The 16,566-nt window shown below is 43.9% G+C and overlaps 1 protein-coding gene across 3 annotated transcripts in view; it reads right to left on the reverse strand.

Annotated features, from left to right (window-relative positions):
- Window positions 1-16,566, reverse strand: part of LOC120811645 (partitioning defective 3 homolog) — a 277,609-nt gene that overhangs the window by 184,637 nt on the left and 76,406 nt on the right. For all 3 annotated transcript variants that reach the window (XM_078096994.1, XM_078096993.1, XM_040167200.2), the window contains exon 3: window positions 12,751-12,925. In XM_078096994.1, the coding sequence (XP_077953120.1) occupies window positions 12,751-12,925 (175 nt within the window). The remainder of the gene's footprint in view (window positions 1-12,750; window positions 12,926-16,566) is intronic.

Raw genomic sequence — 16,566 nt, forward strand, 5'->3', positions numbered from 1 at the left:
GTGTACAGAAATGTGAATGTCAGTCTTCATCTGCATTTGCACCTGTGCATCCATTCAAATGTTTTTTGATCAAATCCTCAAGTTTATTGTTGCTTTTCTGACTGAAACAGTAACAGGCAGCGCTCCACTCACAAAAGGACATCCCAACAAGCCTGGGCTTTGTCCTCAGTGCTGTTAACAGGTTCTAAAGGTGACATTCTTCACACAGCAGCCTCCTGTTGCAGACCGGCCTAAAATATCACTTGACTGGCGGCGTAGTCTCTGATGGAAATAATCTCCACTTCTTTGGGTGGTTAATTGAAGTTAAACATTGTTGCGCCTCCTTCGGGATCTTCTCTTCGGAATAAAGATTTAAGACCGAGCCCAACTCTTCCATCTTCTTCAGCCATATTCCACTATAATGCTGAATGGCATCATGGCACACTGATGTAGCTCAATCTATATCATCATTTCTGTAAAATTCTAACCAAATCCCCCATTTATGCTTGAAAATGTTAGCTAGGATTATTTGACCACTGAATAGCAATGTGAACATTCTGGAAGTTCTACTATTTTTGAAATCAGTGACTAACTTCTGTGACTAAAATCTCAGGGAGTTGTATTCACACAGGGCTGCTGAGACAACCGTCTTGTTTTCACTTTAAGCAAGAAATACAGGGAGACTTTTTCTCTTCTCCTGACAGAAAGACAATACAGACGATTTACAGCAGAGTAAAAGGAGAGGATGTCAGACTCCCTAATGTCCTCAGAGATGCCTCCAGCAGCAGATCCTAGACATTTCAGCAACATAAATGTGTGTGTGTGTGTGTGTGTGTGTGTGTGTGTGTGTGTGTGTGTGTGTGTGTGTGTGTGTGTATCTCAGAGAGGAGGAGAGGACGGGAGTTCAGTCCCCAAATCAAACCTGACTCATCTAGGTCGAGCCTCTACTCACGCTGAAACCCCAGAGAGCAGCGCAGACAGTGTATTTGTGTGTTTGCATGTGCCCATATACAGTATGAATGAGTGCAAACACACGCACATGAGAGGGTTCATGCCTATGTTTTGAACATACTTCCTAAGTCTATAATTTCTCCGGTCTGATTATAGACATAAGTGATGCCAGAGGCGTCTTAAACTTTTTACTATTACTATTTCTACTTGCCAACTGCTCTGGTTGCAGAAAGAGTCAGCTTTTTAAAAAGTCTATGAGAAGATGAAAATTCTTGATTTATTACCTCAGTAAACATTGTCAACCTGAGATTATGATCTCAATCACTAGTGTCAAGTCTTCTTAGATACAACATATTGCTAATTTTTTAAATGAAGATGTTTTAGGGCGTGGATACCTTGTGATTTACAGGTGGCTATTGCTACCACAGCCATACATGGTGCCTCACTCCTCCGCAGACCAAATATGGAAACTTCTGTTCACTGGTTTCAAAAAACAAACAAAAACTCAAGGGTTCCAAATGGCAACACAAAAGCCTACCGGCGAAAACCACTACGATCACTTCCTACGTACAATCTCTGTCTGCGTCATGTAAAAGTAGCATAATTAATTCCTTAGTTTGCCTTTCATGGAGTCATATCCATTCCACGGAAATAAAACAACAGAATTCCAACGCCCCCACCAGACCCATCCACACCCACCCCCAGCCCCTCAGGGAGTTGCTAATCAGCAAACCAAACCACCCTCAGTGGAGCCCAGAAGCAGGTCCCGAGTAGCACCTTTTGTGTAAACACCATTTTGTGTGTTTCCCCATTAAGCCTGGTCCGGAGGTACAGGCTCTCGGAGAAAAGGGGCCATAAATCTTACTTAGCCTGATATTTGGCCAAGTCGCTCATGATTAAAAACAACTCTCTGAAAATGGCATGAGCCAGCCAGGTGGGAGGGGAGCTGGAGGCACGGCCAAGGAGACCGGAGCGGGATACCTTTTAAGATTTGGACTTGGACTGGAAGTTTGGACTTCTACAGTAAATGTGAAAAAACTGACACTTCTCCCAAAACTCTTCTCAACCATCTTCAAAATGTTTCACGTCATTAGCTATGCGACAAAGTTCTATTATTATTTGGTATTGGCCTTGTGTCCTCGCCCTTGTTATACACTTGAGTGCAAAGCATGCAAGAGCTCTCCACAGAGTCAGCATTGCATGTCAACATTATCAAATTCACACCTACCGTTTTATTTTACATACACAAAGGATATGTATCAGCGCAGAAGAACGCAGACTTTGGTTAGTCAACAGTTTATTCTTCCCACAATGCAATTCAACCACTGACAATTTGTATCGTATAATTGCATTTGGTATGTTAGTAGCCGCTAATTATGTCCTTTGTGTTCCTAATAAACAATGATGACCAATTTTGTATGAATGGGAAAACATGTTCTGAAGCAGTAAGCTAATGCAATCACATTTATTACAAGGCGTAATTTAATACATGTTAACAGCAATTTGTGATAATTTAATTTAATTCTGAGACATTGCTACAATAGTGAGGAGATCCTGAAATCCTCACTGTCCCAAAATCCTCACATGCCAAAATCCTGACAGATTTAATCGTCACAGTCGATGTGTGGACAATGGAGGCTGATGGGTTAGTGAATGGATTTTAGTTTTTGTCAGGTCAGGCGGCCTCTGACGCATGGAACTCTTCCCCACGGCAGACCCTGGACAGCACAAACACAAAATCCATATTGCAAACATTTCAGCCCTGGTAATAACTTCCTCCCCCCCGCTCTGAACAAAAACATCCTCTGTTCACTCCACAACTCTTTTGGGCTCCGGTGTTGGGGCTCCGGTGTTGGGGCCTCGCGTCGTTCAATGGAGTGAGACGTCTATGGTTAGGAGACGCCTGCTGGGAGCCGCCGCGGAGCACATCATGTGCTAATCAAGAAACCGCTCGCACACTCAAATGTACTTGTGCTCAGATATAGGATGCAGACAGAACTACCACAAGCATGAGATCAGTGTTATGCAACAAGTCAGGGAGGCAAAGTAAACTAAGAAACTAAGGAAATAGAGCGCAGACGCCCAGTGCTGCTCGGCACTGAAGGGGAGAACTTTTTTGTGATTCGTTTTTTGCAATCCAGGATTCTAGGAAACAGATGGTATTGTGTGGTATGTGCAGACTGGACATGGATCCCTTTGATCTGTCACACAGTGTTATGAAAGCGCATTCAGTTTCTCTGAGACTATAGGCAGAGGATCATGAGACGGAAGCAGGAGTTTCCTTAGAGCACCCTTGGTAGGAGCAAGGCAGTAATTGGACAACGAGGTGGCGTAGTGAGTAGGGAAGCTCTGGTCTCAGTGAATTGTAATAGTGACAGCATGTCCAGGAATAATGCTCGGATTGGGAGAGAGAGTTGGTTTCGATAAAATTATGAATGTGAAAGAAATCAGTGCAACAACCTCTGTGTGCCGTTTTTTTGTATCACATTCCACCAGCTTGGATTTCACAGAGAATTAGCTGGATTGAATGATTGCAACGGAAACAGATCGCTTCACTCATCAGAACAGGAAAGGGGTGAAGGACTGTCGCCTCGACTTACTTTGCAGTTGTGGATGGAAGCGGTGAAACGTCAGCTGAGGCCCAATTGCTCTCAGCTAGTGGAGCAACTTGACCCCACGGTGAGGTGTGTGGGATGATGAAATGTCAGAGAAACTTTTCAGAAATTGCAGCTGTACTTGAAGTACTGAGGCTGTGAGCACGTGCTGAGAGGTGTTAACATCTTTTGTCGGTTTCTTCGTTTGGTGGTGACACACACAGACACACACACACATTCCCATTGAAAAAATATAAACTTTTTAGAAAATATAAGGCTCTCACAAATTGTTCAGTCACGCTAAGAAGGAAGTTGGCAAACTTTTTCATTTCTTAACACATTTGTATTCTCTTGCCTCAAACTAAATTTATCTTGCAGCAGCTTCTGTAGCACAGCGGCCCGAGTTTGTCACACCCTATTCGTTAGCATTCATCCCCTTAGAGGTAAAGCAGTGGTACCTGAGGTCAAACTCTGGGTTTTCATAAGGGGATTAATCAAAGTAAATCAGATTTTTTTTCTTGACTCCTATTTGGAGTTACTTAAAAGAAATGTGTGAATGAAATAGATGGAGGAACAATTAGCAACCCTGTCTCCTAGAAACTCTTTTTCCACACTACTGCTCTACCAATCACATTGGGGTGTTAAACTTAATTCCTGCTAAGATTATGTTCACAGCAATGCTTTTTTGGGTGTGAATGAAGTTTGTGCTGCAAGTCAGGGAGGTGTGTGAGACACAGAAGCATGATCTTTAAAAGCACTTGTTAAGCACTAGGTTAAGGGTGGTGAAAAATAGTGATACCGTAAGTGTCTCGGTCCCCTTTGGACGGGACCTGCCCATAGACCTTTACCATGTTCGACCATTTCTTAACAAGTGAATACTGTGTCATAATGTATTCAAATTCAGGAGGAAAACACATTAAATATATTGTCAGTGAAGGTTTAATTATACGTTCAGAACCAACAGTGAGTTTACGGATACGTTAATTAGGCACATTTACGAGTAATCCAAGCAGCAATTACGTTTCCTCCTCAATGTATTTTTGCAAATCGGTTATAAGAAAAAACTGCTGTATACTTGTAAGGATGTCTATAAGAGATGAAGCCATTTATCAAACTTCAGTCCCACCGTTTATAATGTAACAAAGTTTCATCAAAAATCAGGTTAATCACACATCTTACAGTGTAGAACTGCAGCTAGCTGGAGGAAGAGATGGATATCAGTTTCAAGGTATAAAACAACAGAAAGGGAGGAATTAAAGTAAAATGGTCAACAGGTGTCTGAATGAACATAGAACGTATGTTTCTGCTTCCACCAAAAAGCGCCTCTTCACGAATCAATCTGTGCCTAAAGATGGGCAGCGGAGCTTCGACCCATTGAACCAGCATGTGGTTTCTAAACATTTTCTTGGGTAGAATGGAGGAAGTCCGCAAAGTGGTCACTGCACAGCGTCAAATTAATTTGCTCCTTAATGTCCAAACGGCTGACAAAGACCATTCCATGAGAAGAAACAATAAATCAGGCAGAGTACACAAAAATGTTTTGCTTTGATCAAGGCGTTGATTGTGAGCCAAAGTAAGTACCCTGAGAATGATCATGATTGCGGGAAATTGGGAATGTGCTGCTGGAGTGTTCTGGGATTTCCACAGGGATCCGGGGCTGGATTTTGGATCTTTTGGATCGGATGAAAAACAGGAAGGACGAGAGGGGGGCCGAGAGAGGCTCTGTAGCTGTGGCCGAAAGAATGCATTTCTCTCTCTCATTAACAGGCCACAGGACCAGTTCCACAGGGATTTGACCACACTTCACAAATCCTGTCCAAAGTGATAGAGAAAGTGATAAATCTCTATGTTTCAATAATTTCCTTAAAGGAAATATTTTTTATGTCAATGTAGTGATTTGTTGCCGACACACCCTTCCAACAAAGTCCTACGTGAGTTAAGGTGACATCTCAGGGCATGATAGGAGTGGATATTACTTGTTATGAGGGACCATTTCTGCAGCATGTCAGTGTGTGAGTGCTCATCTTTGAACACATCTACCTTTAATGATGAAAACAATTAACATGTTGTGCACACAGCAATGCTCCCGTGTTGCTTACATGGACGTATTTGCATGTGTGTATAAATGCCTGTCAGCCTCCATTAGGTGTGTGTGTGTGAAAATGTGACACATGTGGCAGCCAACATGTGCCCACACATGCCTCAGAGGGCTTGCCTCACATGTGCCTTGAAGCAGGCAAACTTCACAGGTGACCTCCCTGTGGAAGACAATGAAGCAGATGGGTGCAGGAGCGAGAGAGGGTGGAGGGCTCGTACAAAGGGACTAATGAAGAGGGTGGAGGAGGCTTGTTTGCAGGTCCACTGGGATGAAGAGCCCGGACACAAAGAGATGCTAAACACTCTCAACCCTTTGAGGACTTATCGTGCTGAGAGCAGGAGGCACTGCCCTTGGCAAATTTGACCCTTTGTGGACGTATCATTCACAATTTAAACAAACCAAAGAGGTTCCGTCCAGCCAATGAGAGCTACAGATGGGAGACATCCATCGAAAACGCTTACTGCTTTAGCATCGTTGTGCATTTATAGTTAAAAATAATAAAGATCTCTATATATACTTCTTTTTTAAATATACATTTAAAAAAACATTAAACATTAAAATGTGGATAATGAATCAAATTACACTGGAATGTAGTGCTAAAATCTTTACTGATGTGGTCATAGATAAAGCCCAAACGATCTGTGTTTGAATTCATGATTTTGGAAAGAGATACTTTGCAAGTTCATGTCACGTATTAGAGGAACTACTGAAGCGCAATGAATGGTTTGTTTTGTAAGTAAAATCCCTTCAGCTAAACTGGCACTGATTACAAGTTATTCCAGTAAAAGCCTGCCTGAAACTACAAGTAAGTTTATTTTGGTTGCTCTCTTCGCTCGGATGAAAGGGAAACTAAAAAAAGCAAGCAGATGAATTTGGAAGCGGAAAGGGAAGAGAAATATGAAACCAGTGTATTAATTCCAAGGTAAATAATGATGTGTCTGTTGAAATTAAGAAGCACCTTTGATAGGGAGGAATGAGCAACTCTCATACTGAGAAACCGACAAAGTAGACAATCAATCGTTCATGAATGAAACAAGGGACCACCAATGAAGAAGGGAAGCTCAGATGTGGTTATGGAATAATAGTTCAAAATCTTGTCACTTAGCAGCAGAAATGCTTTGTGATATTTTGTGTCCACAAAGTGAGAAAGAGATTCCACAGTCATCTCCTCTCTCTGCATTTGACAGAAAAACAAGACAAAGCAAAAGCTTACATGACTCTGTCAACTCTGCGATGGACCCTTTCCCCTCTGTGTAGCGTCTCACCCGCAGCATTATCACTCAAAGCGGGACCATTGTGGACCGCATTAAAGTCCACGCTGTAAATATGTTAGCGTTTCCAAAGTGGATACACAAGCAGTGCACTAAGAGGTCTCTGAGAAAGCACAAGTGGCCCGAGGATGCAATTCGTCAAATGGCGACAGGCAGACACATAATTCTGCTAAAGGTCCTGCGGCCGAGATGACACCAGAGTTAGCGCAAATAAACTCAGCCTCCCTTCCCATGCTCCCTGTCACGGGGTTACGGCCAGCCACCATTTCACTTTATTTCTGCATGTCGGAAAGTGTAACTGCCTTCGTCTCCCAGTCGAGACCTCCCTGTCCCTGCGTGGCCTGCACGATTGATCTCAGCCCAGCTCAGGAAGTAATGAAGCAGTCCACAAATTCTCTCACACCAACAAACACACACACAGACACACACACACACAACTCCCCATGATTCAGCTGTCCAGCTATGGCTTTATTGGGATAGACGTAATACAACCCAGTCTCACAGCAAAACGTGTAATAGTTACGTTGTGGAACGTGGTATTCTATACGCTTTCTCCTATGTCTCTCCTGAGACTGGGTTGAGTAATAATAGAAATAATGCTGGTAGCACATTCCCAGTGGTGCTGACTGGAGACTTTTACCACTCCAAGCACTTCACACTTCATTACAGAACACCGTCTTCGCCATTTAACAGTTGTACCAGCTGTTGCAATAATTATCTATAACAAGCCTTAGATGCTAATATGATAGAATAAGTGTTTTTATGACTAATATTCCCAGTAACTGTGAACTGAACCCCCCGATCTTGGGCACTCCCGCTCTCTCTCTACAAGCGCGTTTGATTAAAAGTTGACATAACTAATAGCCCCTCCACTAACTCGGATAGAGGGAGGCAGTTCAAAGTCTCACGAGGGCCGCTGGGTTGGAAAGTGCATTCAGCTTTGCTAATGATGAGCTCGCTATGCCAACGTCCTCACTGCCGAGTGCGTACTCGACTGTGGAGCTACTGTGAGGGGTGTGACGCACACAGAAGAGTTGAGTAGATATATGAGGGGCCACTGTGACTTAAACACATCTCTCTTCTCTTCTATATCCAAAACATTGAATCCTTGCCAAGACTATTGTAGATTTGTTTTGGTCCATTGGAACAATAGCGCTTTTCTGTCATAGCCACATAACACCGGGGGGAGCTTTTCAATTTTGTTGAATCAGAGAGCGATAAATCTTTTCGCCGGAAAAGTCTGTCATGACGATGAATAGTGTCCCGGCACTGCAGAGGTGGAAAGAGAAACATAGAGTATATGACAGAGAAAAAAAACAAATTTAAAAGGAAATGTATGCTGAGTTGAGAAAGTGAGGCTTTTTTCTTGGCAATTACAGAAAAACTTTCATTCTCCTTTAGTAGGTGGAGAAGGGTGGATGGGCTTCCCTGCTTGGTTAGTTGCTATGTATTGTGACACTTTAGCCGGCCGTCTGTGTACCCAAAACTGGATTACCAACCATACCCTAAAATGATTAAGGACAATGGCAGGGTACTACAATAACGGTAATGGGACTACTCAAAGATGCAAGAAACAAATAAAGCTGTATTTATTTTATAAACCGCTCCACTTGTCACCAGGACATAGACAACAATGTAGTCCTAGTCCATAGTCTTACTTACTGTGAATAAAGGCAAAGAATTATTATGAAGAAGTTCTGACATTGTCCAAGATTCAACTTTGCTGAGAGGGAAAGGCAATAGGGCGACGGACAGAGCGGACGTGAGATTGGTTAGCCATCAGACGGGGGCAATCAGTAGATGCACTCTGCCATCGTCACCAACGCCGTGATGCTGCTTATATCAAAGCCCCTGAATCGCACTGCATCACCTGCTCACTGCTAAAGTGAGAGATTGAAGAAGTAACTCTGCACCATGGAGAGTTAGGATCGAGAGGGAAGATGAGAATGTTAAGTATCACAGCCTGCTATCAGACAGAGCTGCATGTGGTTCCAAACCTAAACCTCATACTTTATCTATAATTGACAATCACTGCCTTTGGAAGTCACCTGGACCCAATGGGAGAGCCTACAATGGGGCGGACAGTCCACTTAAAGACTTAAATATGACATGATCTCGAAAAGAAAAAGAGGGAAGAATCAATGCTTCCATTAACTCATCTCAGACATTAGCTCTTGTCTCTATGAGAAGGTACGTCTTGTGAGCGGCTTTGTGTTGTTTTTGTCTCTGCACTTCTGTTGTGTGTCTTCAGAATGTCACTGGGCCTGGACTCTTCTCTACTGACTTTTATATGGCCTTGGCTGGCAGCGGGGTGCCTCTTTCGAGGCAGCACACTAAGCCAAATTGATTATATGAAGGCCTTCCTCTTCTGAGGTGTCCCCCCCTCCATTTCCCCCGCACAGGCAATCTCTGTAATGGTCTCCCAGCAACCCTGGCACCATAGAGCCTCAAGGACGGAGGGAGGTGACATCAAGGACAATAGGGCCAGGTCAGTGGAGGAAGGGACCATTCATCACCACCTTGGTTTAGATTAGAGATAAAAGAGTGAGTGTGTTTGACTCAGCTGGAGTTGACATTTGTGAAAGTGGTCACTGTGTAACTGTCAAAAAGTTTCCTGTAGATATTTTAGTTTTGGGCAATCATGAAAGTATCTTTGTAATCACTGTGATCATCCATTGAGTGTTTCTGAACCACTTCACATCAATGTCAGCGTAGTTTTAACCTCTATCAATAGCCCTTCAGCTGCTCCCATTTTTCTAATTGCATACCCTGAGCAACAGCCATTGAGCCTGTAAAAACGGAGGAACAAACCTCCAACAGTGAAGTAACAATCACATTAAATGTAGTGATAGCTGAAGGTCACACACCAATCCTAAAGTCAATAACTTCTCAAACAGGAAGTATGTGGAGGGTTGTGATTCACCGAAAGCCAAAGCCACGGTTCAGTGCTTTAGATGACATGATACTCTACACACTTACATTGGACATTTTTTGAAAAGCTCAATCCAACACTGAAACCCAAATACCGCTATGAGGGCCAGTTGTGTTGAGGCGATAAAAGGAGCCAAGGACTGACCCAATTATATCTGTATGCATGAGAACAACCACTTTCATTACACAACCAGACTGTCTATGGGGGGCACCGTTTTCCCCGTATACCTGAACGATACCTTGCAGCGTGGCCAGTTGGAACAGCTATGTGACTTCAGCACTGAGTACATCGCTTTGTGTAATTTTCCATATCCTTCTTCTCCATTCAATCCTCTCTGTTTGTCAACAGGTGGGACAAAGAAGGCCATTACTAGAGGACTTCATCACTTGAGTAATTTACTTCCATTAATTTCAGAGTTAATGAGAGATTCAAATGTGTGACCCCATAGCCCTGTGGTTTGGCATACCACATATTAATCCAACAGCCAGTGTTATTAAGTCAACCCTGGGTGCAATTCCTTTTCTATGATATTTGAGCAACAAAGACTAGAACAATCAAATTCAAAGTTACATGTGCCATCCAGGTGCTGTGTTAATTTCAAGTTTTACAAATGTACTCTTGTGAAAAATTTGAATTAAGTGATGAGTAGAGCCAGATATAATTACGGGACAATGACATTCATTGTTGCAATTTACATCTCATCTCCTATCCAATTATTAGCAGTTTGACCTGCACGGCGCATGTGAGCATGGAAATCTAAAACGGACTCCCTAGACGGAGGTAAGGGAAGGGTGGAGGACAGAAAGTAAGCGAGATGCAGAGTTTGGGACTTTGGGAGTTGTAGGAGGGGAAAAAACAATCAATATGGTTCTAAAAGATGATGATTTTAAGTACCCATAATTCTCTGCCTCAGAGCACAGCTGCCAAGGGCACCGCTGCAACACTTTGATGTCTGATATGCAATATTGCTGCCACTAATTTGCTCATCTGCATCTCTGAAGGGACCATCTGTCTGTCTTGTTGGTCCGGCTGAATATGCATTGCTAGTCAGTCTGTCTGTCCGTCCGGCTGTCTTTCAATCTCTTAAACCTGTTGTTCACCTCTTATGGTATTTCTGGAATGGAGTGGTATTAGAAATTTGAAGGTGGGGAAGAAAAAATACAAATAAATCTGGAACGTATCCTGTAACAATGCAATCTTATTGTATAGCCTAAGCCCCTTATATACCATTCCTAATTTTTTTCTTCAGCATTATTATCTCTGAAAAATTGCTGCAGACATACCCATCACCTTGAGCGACACTGTGTAGGAAGAAGATCATCACTTCAATCAAACCCCTGTTTTGCAATTTTGTCATTATATTTCTGGAATGCGAAACCTGCAGTTGAAAGTGCACGCAAGCGACTGGATGATAAGTGTGTTTCTGTACGGGGTGAGAGGGGGTTAGGACAGCACATTTTTAAGCTCCATTGTGGCACCCACACAAGCTGAAGGACAAACTATTATTTAACTTTAAATTCTTTCATTTAAACACTTGTGGACACACATCTACGTCTTGCTTGTTCAGCTTGTGTCACCATATATTATGGGGCTGCTGTAAAATACATTTAGCAATCGACAAAGCAAATGTTATTCATTTATTCAAGCTTGCTATTCTGAGGTTTTAAACCCACTATAAAGAGAACTGAAATCAGTTAGTCATGACTGTATACAGAATACTTGTATGCTTTATAGAGATATAGAGACAATGAACACTAGGGGGACTCTTCAGATCCACCTCTTATCTTGCCTATTTTGTCTTGTAAGTTCATCAATGAAAATCAGAGAGTGACTGCAACTGCAACTTAGAAAACACTGGGCAAAAACTTGATAAAGTATATATATATATCAGCTAATTAGAAACAACATTTCATTCCGTCAGGCCCGCCGGGTCAGGTGACTTCAAACAAACCGGCCTCTTGCGCTGTTCAACTAGTTTCAGATTGATCCGTTCTCTGGAAACTTTTTCCATAAATCTTCACAGTCCAACGAGCAGGTTGTGAGAAGCTTATGTCAGGGCTGAGCAGTGAAACCGACCATTCATTCGTGTGCATGTGTGTGTGTCAGCTCATGGCTGTGTGCAAGTTCTGGTTTCAATGTTTTGGATGTGTCTTTTGAAGTTCAAGACAGCTCTGCATCAGCTCAAAGGTTCCACTTCACGAGAGGTGGATATGTGGACACGAGCCGCATTCGAGTCATTTTCTGTGTGTGTGCGCCGTGTGTGAGTGAGCGCATGTCGACATTGCTCTGGCGTGTGTGCTCTGACTGATGCATGACAGTTTTCCAGCTCTCTCAACTGCTTCAGTTGTCTGGGATTCTACCTGTCGCCTTCCCTCTGCCACAACTTCGATTTGGTATTGTTCCACAATGCACATGTATTGGTGACCCACGATCTCCTTTAGTCCTCAATATGCCCGCGTGTGAGATTTAAAACAATAACAAAACTTTATCTAAGCATGGTCAAACTTTCCGCTGCGATGTACTTTTCTGATTTTCAAACCTTTAACATAAACAAGCAGCTGAGTATGTGCATCGCTTTGCTTTGAGATGTCAGCTTTCATGTCCATATCTTTTAAGCTTCACATTTTGAATTCCTGCTGGTGGCACAGATTCTCTGCTCATTCTTTAAAAATCCCACAACGCAGGGCTTTCTGCTTTCATATTATACTTGCACCTTACAATGTCAGTTGCTTTTTGCTTGGAGGTAGAAACATGTACATCTACCTGCAGAAAGTTGCAAGTAGTTTTTTCTTACTTTTTTGCTGAAATCATTTAAATGAGTACCTCATGAATAATTATGTCTACCATTAACTTTCTAATACATCATGTAATATTGGCTGTCTCTTCAGGCCACACTGCTGAACTGAGGGTTTTAATTGGACTCACTGGATCGCAGAGCGGACGGGGTGACCACAATCTCACTGTTGGGCTGGCGGGGCTGAGGGGCCAATGCTGAACTCATTTCAGTGGCGAAGGGTTCTGGACTCTGCGTACCGGTGGAGCTGGCACTGGTACCGTCGCCCCCATTGTGAGGATCCTGCTCTTCATATACTGCAACCAGCTGGAGAGAGAAGGGGGAGGGGGGATTGTTAGTGTTTGTTTCAGGAAATAAGCAGAGACAGAAATATCTGCGTAAACAGTAAATATGGGTGGATGTGTCAAGTATGTATCCATACATCCATGGGTGCACCTCCAGGTAATCTCTCCCTCTCTCTATCTCTCTCACTACAAAGTAACATCTGCAGTCATGTAGAGCGGGGTGTTCCGGGTTGCCAGGTTTGTCTCCCACAGTGAGCAGCTGCTCCATTCCCACAAAGGTGATACGTTGCCATTTTTCCCGGCAAAGAGAACTCCCTGCGGCATCCCGTAATAATTAGATTCTGACACACATGCAAATGGCTCGTCAATGCAGCCAACTTTGCCACCTAAGGAGAGAGCGAAGAAGAGGCCTGGGTGACTGTGTGAGTGAAAGACTACACAGTTTCCTTTTTCATCAGGAGGAAAAATGATATCGGCCAATACTAAGTGACATGATTCAAGGCTTGGTGTTAAAACATGCAAAGAGAGCGAGAGAGGAAACGTTATAACAGGGGACAGAGTGACCTTTGACCTCCGAAACTAAACAAGTTCATCCTTGAGACCCTGTAGGCGATTTGAAGAGATCTGCCAATGCTGTTGCTGAGACATGACATCCATGTGGGCTCATCGTGACCTCAACCTAAACCTAACAAGTTCATCCTGGAGTCCGAACGTTATGTAGGTCTTTTATTAACATCGCAACCTTTTACCAAACTTCTCACAGGAAGCCTTCCCTCTTATTCCATCCAGACAGCGCCACCGTGCAGAGCCGGGGACCAGTTGTGGTTATGTCTTGGTGCTACCTGAAAATCCACATAATGGAAGACCATGGATGTGGAGAGAGTAACCAACGAAGCGAGCATGACTCGCTAGTTTGAGGCAGACTGCTTTCATGCATCCCGCGTCGAATCCGCCCGCAGGTAAAAATAGCGCAAGAGTTCTTCTTCATGTATTTGCTGCTTATCATCGCCCCTACGCAGGGAAATCTGCATATAAACAAGTTTAGGAGTCTCTGCTCCTTGTTGAGATTCCATTTACATGCAGTGGATGATGCTTACGTGTGTATGTTGTTTGTGTGTCTGCGCCGTAAGTTATGTCTTTCTGCGACTATGCCCATGACGTTTGCCGCCGCCGCCGTAACCCCACGTTGGCTTTGCACATTTAAAGCAGACTGCATTTCCTTTCCTTCAAAGGTTTCCTGGTATCTCGATGGCGTCTCTGAAGGGGGCTTTGTCACCGAAGGCTGTGCCCATTTCACTCTAATCGCGCTCCAATCCTTAAAAATACATTATTCAGGTTGTATGGGTTCTGTTGTAAAATGTGCTCAGTGCATCAAAGTGGCAATCAGAGAGGAAGGAGATCAGCACTAGAAAATAACAAGACCTTGATATTAGAAATCAGGCCGTGTAAGGAGGTAATTTGCTGAGGGTTTGCTTAATGGCAAATGTGTAAGGCATGAAAGGAATCTTTGCTTTGTGCTACATTGTTATTTCTTATACTTTGATATATGGTGTCTGAACAAGATGTTCAAAATAATTTCCGGACGAGGACAATTTTCGATGTTTGAAAGACGTCATGATGTTTTGGACGAAAATGTTTGCGGTAACAGTGAAAGGGCTCATTGGAGCGTGGGGTCGTCCTCAGAGGCATTTGCGGCGCCCGATTGCATGCGCAAGCCAATGAGTCATCAGCGACAAAGCAATCAGGCCTCCCATTCATATGTTGCTGGGAGTTTACTTTCACAATTTGACAAGCCCTCTGCCTGCCAGCTGCCCATTTAGAAAAGTGGTAAAAACTGTTGTTGGTGTCGCAAAGCGTGATTCATTTTTAAATGCGTTCCAAATCCTTCTAATTAGGGTCCACTTCGCTCTGCCTTGCATCCTTTCACCAGACACTCCAGAGCACTCTGTGGGTATCTGACGTGTGCAGCTAAACTCATCCACACATCCTCCATTTCATCATCAAATGGGTCTGCATTCATACATCATACAATATTTATGGGCTATCGAAAGTGCTCGTCCGTCCCCTAAACCCAGTGGGACATGAGAAGTTCCCACTGCGCTGAAAGCTGTGTCCTCCTTTCGAGGCAGTACTGCTGTCTTTTTGCCTTTTTGCCTCTTTGCTCCGTCTGTGTCTGTGTTGTTTCGCTCACCTGAGATTTTCATGACAGGGAGATTCAAATAATCCCCAGTGAACACTTTCAATAAAGTAGTATGGTGCAGTTTAACTCTGTAAACTGTAGTGAGCTCATTGGTGAGGAGCACAGCTAGTCTTTAACACAGGTGCATTGAAGCATATCACATTAGTAGTATTCGACCACTGTTACAATTTACCACACAAATTTTAACAAAAGTTTTTGGATTCCAAACAAGTGCGTCCCATATACTAGGTCCAGTTATGGCACTCTGAATATTCACCTCCTGGAGGAGCCGGCATCGCTCGTGGCTTAGTGGTTTGTGCCGGGATGGAAGAGCGAGTCGGAAAGAAACTAAAACTCCTCACACAGGAAGGATCGACACGATTGTGTAACTCTGAGAGCGTATGGGCTGCCAGATTGTGCGCTCCGTGAGGCCTCTCTCCCTCTGTGCCAGGAATGATGGAGCACTCTTGGCCGGGGGGAATACTGATGCAATTGTTGCAGTTGACGGGGCCGAGCTCAAGCTGAAAACCTTCACACAAACGCTTTCCCCTCCGTCTGGGAATTGGTCACAGCCACGTTTTTTTTGAATATTTCATGTTTTCTTCTCTCCCCAGACACCTGAATTGTACTCAGAAGATGTTCAAAAGTAGGGGAAAAGTGCAGACATCACATGGCTGATTGTCAGGTGGACCTGGCACCTGAGGAGTCCGAGTGGACGAAAGAGAAGGAAGTGAAAGACAATAACAAGACGCTATGGAAAACCAAAAGTTTTAAAAAAAGGAGGAATGAGAGAAGGAGACCATATGACAGGATGTAGTTTGAAGAAATGTTCCACTTCTCCACTTCTTCTCAATCTCAGGATAAACTCTGGAGCGATTTGAAAAACCTATTTAGCTCCTACCTGCTTCAGTTGAGAGAAGCAAGGGGAAGGGAAGAAACGACGGAGTCTCATTTCATGGGTCTCTCTCTCTCTGCTACATCCCGGCTGCCTTAAGCCCCCCGGAGCAAGGCTGACACTCATCCACTCTCAGCCGGTTCCACTGACTGTCACAGCAGCTGCCAATCAACCGCTATCTACCTGGAAGCCTGAGGGGCTGCCGGAGAGAGGCAAGGGCACAGGATGGAGAGGCAGCATGAGGAAGGAGGGAGACGAGGCAAGGAGGAGAGGAGAAAAGCAAAAGGAAGATAGAGAGAGAGTGTCAGATGAGGCCGGGCACGCTCTACAGCCTAAGTAAGGGCGGTATTTGGGTTTCAGCATTTCCATATCTGTAACGGAGTGAGGGGGAGACGGGGAAACAGGATCTCAGGGATGCCTTTCAAGTTGGCCTCTTTTGATCTCTCTCGGCTTTTGGCAGTCAGGTTGGTGTAGAAGAAGGAGAGATTGGAGACGAAGCAGCTGAGGAGGGGATGAGGAGTTGTTTTGACAACCTCCCTCCATCTCTTTTCTCTCCCCAACCCCTCCACCCTTCACCCCTCCAGAACCT

The sequence above is a fragment of the Gasterosteus aculeatus genome, chromosome 21 (genome assembly GCF_964276395.1).
Source record: "Gasterosteus aculeatus chromosome 21, fGasAcu3.hap1.1, whole genome shotgun sequence".
In the NCBI taxonomy this organism is placed as follows: Eukaryota; Metazoa; Chordata; class Actinopteri; order Perciformes; family Gasterosteidae; genus Gasterosteus; species Gasterosteus aculeatus.